This window comes from Augochlora pura, chromosome 1, assembly GCF_028453695.1.
Source record: "Augochlora pura isolate Apur16 chromosome 1, APUR_v2.2.1, whole genome shotgun sequence".
Classification (NCBI taxonomy): Eukaryota; Metazoa; Arthropoda; class Insecta; order Hymenoptera; family Halictidae; genus Augochlora; species Augochlora pura.
The window spans coordinates 4,810,532-4,821,006 of record NC_135772.1 but is presented as its reverse complement, the minus strand read 5'-3'; the positions used below and the strand labels follow the sequence as shown (position 1 = coordinate 4,821,006).

Below are 10,475 nucleotides of genomic sequence, written 5' to 3'. Positions count from 1 at the left end.
ATTACTCTATATTATTCTCTATTATTCTACATTATTATATGCACGATCATCCTCTATATACAGCTTACTAAAATAATTATTACTATTGATAAATTAAAAATGTGCCAACAAAAAAGTTTTCTAAATGCTGCAACTGCATTTTAACAGTCGTGCAAGCCCCGTAGCTGAAAACACTATGCTATAATATTGATTTCGTAATACGCCGCAATAGGTAATATAAAACACGTAAACCGCGAACGTATAATTACGTCGTGCAGCTGGCGCAGCGTGTCAAGAGCAACACGTAAAAAAGACTGTCTTTTACATTTTACTTGCAACTAACTTTCTCGTACTGTCTAGATTATCGCAGGTCACCGCAAAGTCTATTCAGATTTAAAACAGACGTTTAATCGTTCAATCATTTCTCAGTGTTGCTCGAACCTTATTTTAGAGGATAAAACAAGTCTACTATGCTATAACTATACTGTGTTGTTTAAATTTTATTCGGGATGGCAAGGGAAAATAAAAAAAATTTTTAAGTTTGTCGGGTAAGTTATTACACGATATATGCATATATAATTAATTGTCGCAATTTTCCAGGATATTAAAAATCAAAGAAGAAAAGCCAGAATTTCCTGGATCGTTTCAAGGAGTCGTTATAAATAATCGAAGCCGACTTTTATGATTAATAAGTCTAGTCCAGGACAAGCGTGTGATAAAATCGAATTTTATCGAACATTTGCCGAACATGCGACCTGATCAGTGATCGAATTAAATCGGCGAGGAAATGGTTAAATCGCCAATCGACTGGAATTTGCATAAAGATCTGGAAATGGACGACCAAAATCCGGTATATCGACCGAGAGCGTTAAAGGGGTTGTAACGAGTGACTTGAAACCTGTTGACCAATAATTTTCTAATGGGTTTCTCAAGCCAGCTGAGGCGAATTGTCAGCGGACCCAGATTTTCTGGTACGACCAGCCGAAACACTTCCTGGGTAACGGCGACTGAAACACTGCATTCCGCGCATACAGGGCGAAACGCGTTACGTGACGAATGGACAGGGTACCCGGTACAATCGAAGGAAAAAAAGGATCAGTCGAAATCGACCAACCGTGAAAGTTAGTGGTTGGCCGGACCATTTACCCTAGATACGCTCGTCCATATAGAAGTGCGTCGCGACGCGGTCGCCAGTTTCGTCCAGCTAGCATCCTGAAATCACCTACACCTTCGCTATGCAGTTCTTTGTGAGTACAGTTCTATCTCACCATTTATTTTCAACCGCATCTTTCCTTCGAATTTTTACGAGGCTGTTTATTCATTGTGCAGTTGTTTTATTATCGCGAATGTTTAAGAAACATTGTGTTTTTTAACCGGTTAACCCGTGTAAGCTCTTTGAAAAGTGTGCGAGTTAATGCAGTTATGCTGTACGTGCTTGATTCCTTGATATTTCGACGATTCCTCGATATTCGCTACTTTTATGAAGCGAATAATTTAATTAAGAATATCAGAATTTATAGTAGTATTTTTAATCAGTTTACTATTTTTGACTGCTCTTCGAAAACTGGTTAAATAGATTATAAAAGAAATTAGACAAATATAATTACAGTAATATCTTCACTATCGTTTAAATGGAATTTGTCTATCCTTTTGTGCTTGTAACAGAAAAATAAGGAGTGCAATTTATTAATAATTTTTCTAAAGGTATTTAGAAGGCTGACATCCTAAGAAAAAATAATTGTGTCTATATTTTTTTCTGTCGCATAATTACCGTGCATTTTAATGACCAAGTGCATCGATGAACTTGTATCCAGTTGTATTATTGTAATTCTCTTTATACATTTTTATGCGTTCCTGTTGTAATTTTATTTGCACTTTCTTGAAAGCAATTATGCGTGGTTACAAGGCAGAACGCCACATGTTACATGATTTCGCTTTCTAGATTTTTTCACTTAAACTTCTGACCACTAAATCTATCTATTACTAATAACCATTACAATAACATTATTTTTTCAAGCCTAATAAATTTATTATCCATGTTTTCTCTCTAACAAATAAGTGGGTCACATATTCAACATCTCAATTAATGCATTAGTAGATTTAATAGACTTTTTGAATTTATATATAATTTAAAGTGTTCTCCCTTTCGAATCAAGAGGGTGACGTTAATAAATATATCCCAGGATACTGAATAGAAAAATATAATCAATTATACTTGAGATTATTTATATAATCCAGTAATATTTTTCAATGCGTCCACTATTTCTACAGACCTCAATAAAATATATAAAAATATAAACTATTGTTAAACGATGATATATATTTAAACTATCGGTCTAACTGGATCGCAGCTTCGTCAGAGCACTTAATCCTCGTCAAGGATATTAAGCGAACAGTTATTAATAGCGAACATTCAAGTTCGCATGAAACGGATGGCCTCGTGCACTGACCCCGATCGACAGAAGTTGCTTGAAATTATCTTGGCCTACATTATTTCGCAGAAAATTACCGCCTCTTATCGGCGATGTAAAATCGCGTTGGCATTCGAAAGGTGGCCGCGCGCATTCGGTGCTTTCATCCTTTCGCCTCGCGTCGTCCTATTCGGTTTCTAAGCTAATGTACTCCGTAAGAAATCGATAAATTGCGTTCGCCGACTTTCTCGGTCGCAGCCGATTTCAGGCCGGCACACGAGGATATTTAAAAAATCGCGCGATGGCGAGCGCGGCCATTCGTGACACACAATTCTACATTAATGATGGTTGGTGAGGAACGGTGAAATGAGACTGAAGTGGGTCACGTTACATCGTCGGATGTAGGAAAATAGGATATGTGAAATGTTAGCGGATCCTTGAGGCGCTCTTACAACGTTTTGTAACACTTTGCCGCGGAGAGGAAATCGCTTGAACATTTTTATTTTTTCGCTCTTATTCCATCCGGTTCTTCGCAGCCTTTAATTAAATAAAAGGCTTCTCAAATTTTCATTAACGTATCATTCATTCGCACGATTTATATTTTTACTAATTCAGTTTTTAATTTGATTCTAGATTTTAATATTAGCCGTGGCGCCTATTTTCGCTGCCGCAAATCCTTTGGGAGAAAATCACCAATACCCTGGCTATGGTAAAGTATATTATAATATTCATTTAATTAACTACAGGCACTACTATTTTAATTAAATACTCAGACATTATCTAGCAATTTTTTTATGTCACAAAGAAAAATAATAAGACATTAGAGAACGCTGTAACTAGTATTATGAAATTTTCAGGTCACCTCCGCGAGAAGAGGCAGAATTACGCTCACAATCAGCTGAACCAGGGAACGGGTCACATACAGCAATTGCTGCAGGCCCAGAATGTGCGAGCCCCCCTCGTCAACATCCCGCCGCAGCCGATACCGAAATTGGGCCCGTCCCAGCCGATCAAGCCCCAGTACTTGAATCAAGCGCAGGTTTCCCAGTACCGGCCGCAAGTAACGCTCGGCAACGGTGCCCAACAACCGAACTACAAGAAACCGGTCATCCCCCAGCAACCGCAATACCGTCCCCCTCAACCCGCTAATTACCCCCAGCAGGCCGCGAGACCGAATTATAACGTGCCGCAGCAGCCGCAACAGCCGCAATACTCCTCTAAATTGCCGCCGCACGTACAGCAACTGTTACAATTCCAGAAGAGCTTGACTAATTAATTAATACGTATTCCACGCGCATAGCAAAGCTGTAGATTAGAAGCTGTCCCGTGGTGAGACACATACAAAAATTCCGTCCGATGCGTAGCAATTAGATTCTCATTCGTATATTTAGTAGACAGTAATTAACATTTAATTAATACGTTATCCGAGGAACCTGAGCTCATTAATTGGATTTGTTCAAGCATTAGAAAAAACGCAGATTTTTCATCGCTCGCTCGATTTCGTCACGCGATTAACCTTGCATCGTTTTTTTGTTCCCTCATTCTTTGCGTCCATTGTTTTCGCTTCCATTCACAGTTATTTTTGCCTTGAAATTGATTTATCTTATGAATGTACTTTATATTTAGAAAGATAGCTATTGCGAAGTCGCCTGCAGTAGTATACGCTGATAGATCCTCGTTAATATCTACATAATTGGGACATCGTATAAATGAAGGTGTATATTAACATTAATATCCTAAGGGTGCGATTTAATACTATACTATTATTTATTAGCTAGTAGTACGTTCGTAATGGCTCAATCTTAACTCCTTTATCGTTTTAAATATAATTCGACCATTATTGTTTTCGCTATTCGGGTAACACATCTGTCAGACGTCGATCATTCTTAGAATTAGTTTTATAAAATTCTCCACGACTATGAATGGTTAACAAATGCCTACTGTTTTCATCGTATTTTTATTAATAAATCTGTAAACGGTAGTCGTGGTGAACCGAATCCATCAACGAATAAAAATTGGAATAAGAATTGAAATCCTACAAGTATCTCATGGCGACTACAGTAAATAATTATTAATATCTTAATGTTATCTACACCGCAAGGAATCTTTTTTTCTCTCATTTCGGTCGTCGCAAAATTAATTATAAAAATGCAAATCGCGTGCAAGTTATCGAAAAGTTAAATTGCAGCGACGCGCTTCGAATTTCTCCGATCTCGACGAAAAATCTCGGACGATTGTTCATCGATGACCCATGTCGTCGACGGAAGAACAACGTCTAAAGATACTCGATCAGTTTGGCCGCAAAAGCAAAGGGGTAGAAGGCAGAAGCACGGCATTGCGTCAAATTACGTCGTTAAACGCGCCGCGGCGCATTAAGTGCATTCAATTCGTCACTCGAGAAATCAAGGTATCATCGCACCGATGAATCCGCACAAGGGGCGTGTTCCTACGACCCGGGGATGCTATACGGGGTAGACAACGGAACCCCTCCCCATTGTCGCCGCTGTGTGTGTGTGCGGAGCGGTGCGCACGACAATCCACGCGTTGCAGTCTCCGCGTGGAACAGCCCCGAACCGTGCTCGTACCGCAGTCACACCGCCCTTGCCCCCGAGATTTACCTCTCCGTGCGCCCTGAATACGTGTGTCCCCTCTGACCCCCGTATGGACTCACCGACAAACAGGGAAGAGGATTAGCGAGTCCATTAAAGTCGCGGACTCTATTATCCAGAGGATACGTCCACGGTGACATCAACCGCCTGTCAGTGGCGTAGAACGCAGCTTGCCTCTCTCGGCGTCACATCATTTGTCCCTTGGATGGCATTCGGAACCGGAGCTGGGAAAACATTTCCATTCGGATAAGAGAGAAAGACCGGCGATACTTTCCTCTACAATGTTGAATAAATGTTCAGTCGTTTGATAATCTAGATAATAATTGGTAGAAAGTTGTCTATTGTTAGAATAGATATATATTTATTCGTATAGGAGTTAATTGAGAGAAGAATCGATTCGAATAATACTGATAGAATATAAAATATCTTTTTATAGTAGAGAACGAACCAATTAATTTATTCCTCTTTCACGAGCAAAGATTCATTATTCAGAAATGATAAAATTACTAAGTATAATTAGGGAAGAATTTAATCTATATATGCTTGAACAAATCATTCGTCTATCTATTATTATCTATCCATATACACTTGCAAAAATTATTAGCAATCTTTAATATCTTTGTACTTTCTGCAATGCAATAAGTAATATAATTATCATATATCTACAGGATTTATCCGAGGAGAGAAATGTACATACATATACCACGAGTTTTGTTGGTTTATTGGAACGAAGTATCGAGGGATTTTTTTTAAAAATCGACGCCATTGGCCAGGCAGTGGGACGAGGGGTCACGGAGGCAAATTACAAAGGGAGGATTACCGGCAGCTGGGCTACCAGCCAACCATCTCTTTCCTGGGTCTCACTCGCGAGCCATCCACGTCGCTCGAGAGCCCTTTGTCCTTCGACGCATTTGTAACATAATTATCGGAGTTATAGCAAGCCAAAACCCAATCCGCGTCTGAAGGGGCCGCATGTGACGCCCGGTTTATGAGTTGATAACCGCATACACGGCCGGTCGTCCCGCCGATGAATTTGCGCTGCTTGTCCGAGTGAGTTGTTTGCGAATTTTGCGACGCCTACGAATTTTTCAAAACTTAAAATAATCGATTGGTCTTGATATAATAGTATAATATGTTGTGTATCAATTTCTGTCTAGGGCTCATCGAAAACTGTACAGTTGCAGGAATATCAGTAGTCTAATTAGTAGACTTTACCCTTATTATGACCTTAGGGTTTTTCTTGCATAAATTACGGTCTTAAAAAATTCTTGAAAAATAGTAAAGAAGCGTTATAAATTCCACGCTTACCACTTTACCAACCGGTAGCCCCATAAATCTGCTTTTTACCATGACAACCAATAATTTATTATTTACATATCTTGCCTCTCCAAGCTCCCATATTACTATATAATTTTAATTTAATTATTAGCTCCATTTTGCGACGAATCAAATAAGAATAAAATACCGCTGATGTTATAGAAATATAAAAATATTAGTAGATTTAATTACCCAATAATTATATAAATGTTTACGATCAAATAACCGGTTGGCAAAAGTGTTAAAATGGTTAGCGTCATTATCGGCTTATAACGCCGAATAATCCTCTAATATTATTTGGGATAAACCGGCTTCGAAAGGATTGCCGACCGAATGAAGTCCGCAGGTCTGCCAACTTGGCGAACTAATATTGTTGTTCGATTTTTCCGTTCCGTAGCTGTGTTAAGAACTTTCGTAACAAGATATGGCGCGAGCGTGTGAAACGGGTTGCGGTTTGCCCGTGTGTTCCAATAATTGCGCTTAATCCATGTGGGGTGGCTGCACGCGGCCAGCAATCGCGGACAAATCCTTGTTAACCCTCTCTCGATCTAGCCTTTCATTTCGTAGTTTCTTCCGAGGTCCCAAAAAGTGTCCTTACCCATGGGGGAAAGTGAACAAATATTTTATGTAGACATCACCGGTATTTTTATTTTTAACGCTTCTTCAGAATTTATTTTTCTCTTCTAGATTTTTTTAGCAAGAAAAAAAACCCTAAATTCTTAATTATAATATATATCTGGTTAATTTTTGCACTATAATAAGTCAGTACAAGGCAAAGGTAGACAGTTTATTACAATATCTGCATGTTTGATGTTTTATCCATTAGCTTTTGTTAGGCATATTAGCTAAAATTAAATACATATATTATAATAAAATATAGTACAGTATAAAAGTAGTATAGTACGTCGTTTAAAAAATTGTAGCCTCAGCAAGACTCTGTTAGTTACTATGTTAATTTAAAAATATGCAGAGATCTTAAAAAAATGGTATCAACGTTTGAAAAGTTAAAAAATGGAACGTTTTACGCTACCTTCCCGGCACACGTCGAATCAGTTGCAACTTACCTGTGTTCTCGATCCTGTCAGCGCACTGTTTACCTTCGCAGCGTTATAATTCTATCGTTCATCGGAGGAGTGCACAAAACAGAGACGCGCAAAGAGAATACGAAGAAGAAAGAAAAAACGTAGGAACAGCGGAGGGAAGCGATGGCAGCTAAACAATGCCGAATATCGCTGATGCTCCGACCCTTTTTTCCGGGACCGCGGTGTGCCATTGTGAAAAGAAGCTAGACCGGAAAAATCCAGCATGGCCGACGGAAGACGGGGACCAATCGTTGTGAATCCTGCGACAGCTGCGCATCCCTCGGGGATCAAGATTTCGGCTTGGCGTCCCTTCTCCGCTTCCGAGACGCCCTAACTTTCTGATTTTTGCCTTACGAAGTCAGCCATTGTGAAGGGAACCCGGTTCCCGTGAGTTCTTCGTTTGGTGTGGTCTTAAGCCGGCGAAAACCAGGACACGTTGGCCGATCAATTGTCCGCGACATACACGCACGGGCTTGTTCGTCGCTTAAATACTCCTTCGAAGCGGCTCGAAAATCGGCTGCGATTTTTTGAGGTGAATCGTCACCTGAAAGCACCAATTAGACACTGTTTCAAGATCAACATGGTAATAGTTTATGGGGAAAAGGAGTAATAGGTTCAATCATGTGTAAAAGATTAATTATAGCAATATAATAATATAATGCAATGATATAATAATATTATCTGTATTATTATAATATAGAATAGTAATATATGGAGTATACGTACATAATGTATAATATATGTCGTAGATAACCAGCAGAAAATTCTCAGAGACTCCGAAGCACTCAGCAGTTACGTAAAAGCCATTGTTTAATTTGTGGTACCTATAACAAATTTTATCTACCATTATCAGTACACAATTTACAATCTCAGTGCATATAATTTTCTAATAAACATAATTTGTTTCAGCTAATGTCTCCTACGTACCTTACACCCCCTTTGAATGGAATGATAGGATGAAGCATTTTCCACTTAAAAACCTCTGCTACCAGAAGCCATGAAGCCTCCATCTATTTTTTAACAATAGAAACATTTACAATATAATCGAATGATTATACGGTAGTAATCTCTCCCTAATTATCTGTCCTCACTTGCAAGGTAAAGAATAGAAAGGTAGACTTGCCTGTATATTATTGTTTCGTGAGATTGACTGTCCTTTCAGATGTTTCCAGGAGCACCTGCTACGCCCATATCAGAGACCGGCCAGGCTAATCTGGCAATTTGGACAATTAAAGTCAATAATATCGGGAAACAGATTACTGACTGAACCATAGCGGTCATCCCTGTTTGACGAAGGGACGGACACCGGTCCTTCCTCATTTACCGACAATCCGGCGTGATCTTACTGCACCCTGAGTTTAATCCAGCAAACGAGGTAAGACCATAATGAACACCTGTGACCGAGTTTCTTGGTTCTAGGATGACCTGGCTAATGCCGAAGGGTCTATTCTAAGGTGATTTAGCTGCGTCAGGTGAAGAAAATTGTCCACCTTGCGGTAGCCCTTTAATGCACTTTCGCGTACCGTGCTCATGTTCGCACAGCGAAGTAGCGAACACCAAACCTGTTAACGGATTAAATGGGTTCGTTAAGACGACCGGGGGTGCTCGCCAGATTCTCGATACTTAGAACTTATTGTAATATACAGTTCGGTTCTTTAATAATTTTCAGTTCAGACGGAGGAAAGTCCTGGAGCTTGGAATAAGACGACTTCCAAGAATTGTCTTCTTCGCAGAGTATACAGAGCCATTCTTTTTCATTTATTATCGCCGCAGTCTAATTGACATAGTGCAAGGCTCTTAATTAATACCTTGACCTAAAAAGTGACATTTATTTATGCTATAACATTGAAACTAAAAAATGTTGACACCCTGATTTTTTTTAAATAGGAATCAATTCTCATAATTTTTAAATCGTGGATATTTCTTTCTTAGATCTATACTTATTTGATAGTATTATTTTAAACTAACGGAAATCATTTTCCAGGTGACGCCGTGTAATGGTTTAATGATCGAAGACAAGGGAAATCACGTTGGAAAAACGACGATGAACCAGTTCGCTGCCGCGGAAGATTACGGCGGACCGAAACGAGTAGGAGGCGGGCGGCACGTGACGTCGACCAGCGCGGGTCCTCGATAATAATGGAATGAAATCACTCGACGGTGGATACCCTATTTTTCGAACCGTGACATTTCACTCGGCGACCGGTAAGAGTAGTCAACCGGGGCACGACGGATCCAGCGTCCGATATAATTTATTCGGACAATAAGCGTGCGCGCCCCTTCGGGTTTGCTCGCGCCCCGCCGCTCACGGCATCAGTGTCATGGGCGGTGATGAGCCCCTCAATGACAACGACCAACATAATCTGTTCCCATCAGCAAGTAGACATAATGGACGCGTCGACGGGGTCCAACAATGGGGTCGGCATTTTACAGGAGAGTCTCGCTGTGGAACTCGAAAAACTCCCGCGTGCTACGCGGTGGAAAAAAAAAAGTAGGACGACACCGACAATGAAAAGGAGAAAAAAGGGGGAGCGAATGCGCGCACTCTATTATGACCGACAAAATTGCTGTCTAAGCTGCAATCTCTCGGTTTACCGTTGCTGCTAATTCCACCTTTTTTTCCCTTGACCTATTCCCCTCCACTGTTCCTCCCTAATCTATGCAAATCTTCGGCCGAAGTGTTCCCATTATTAGCGGTATGTCTTTTGTAACAACGCCGAGACACCTTGCCAATTACGTTTGCTTGTTGCGCGAGGACTGTTCGATTTTATAATATCGATTAAACGCTGGCATTCCTCGGTCGTTATTCTCACGAAGAAGGTAATTTTTTAGTATTTTAATACTGAATACCCTGTATATTTGTATACAATATACATTTATTGCTTCTTTTACATTTCTACTTTATTGGCTTCCAGCTTACAGTTACCATCGACAGTATCTTGTTAATCAATCAATTCGAAGACATGGAAGTTCCAGACTATTTGATCAGCTGCGTTCGATGAATGAATACTGCCAGTTGCCGTATAATACCCAATTAAACTCACGATGAAGAACGAAGATGAAATCTGCTGTATTAA

The 10,475-nt window shown here is 39.9% G+C and overlaps 1 protein-coding gene across 1 annotated transcript; it reads left to right on the top strand.

Moving 5' to 3' along the window:
- The first annotated feature begins 1,158 nt into the window (after positions 1-1,158).
- On the top strand, positions 1,159-4,356 carry LOC144468836 (uncharacterized). The gene is made up of 3 exons (XM_078178599.1): positions 1,159-1,226; positions 3,024-3,099; positions 3,248-4,356. Exons 1-3 carry the CDS (start codon positions 1,215-1,217, stop codon positions 3,664-3,666), a joined length of 507 nt encoding a protein of 168 aa, XP_078034725.1. The 5' UTR covers positions 1,159-1,214; the 3' UTR covers positions 3,667-4,356.
- Positions 4,357-10,475: the final 6,119 nt, after the last annotated feature.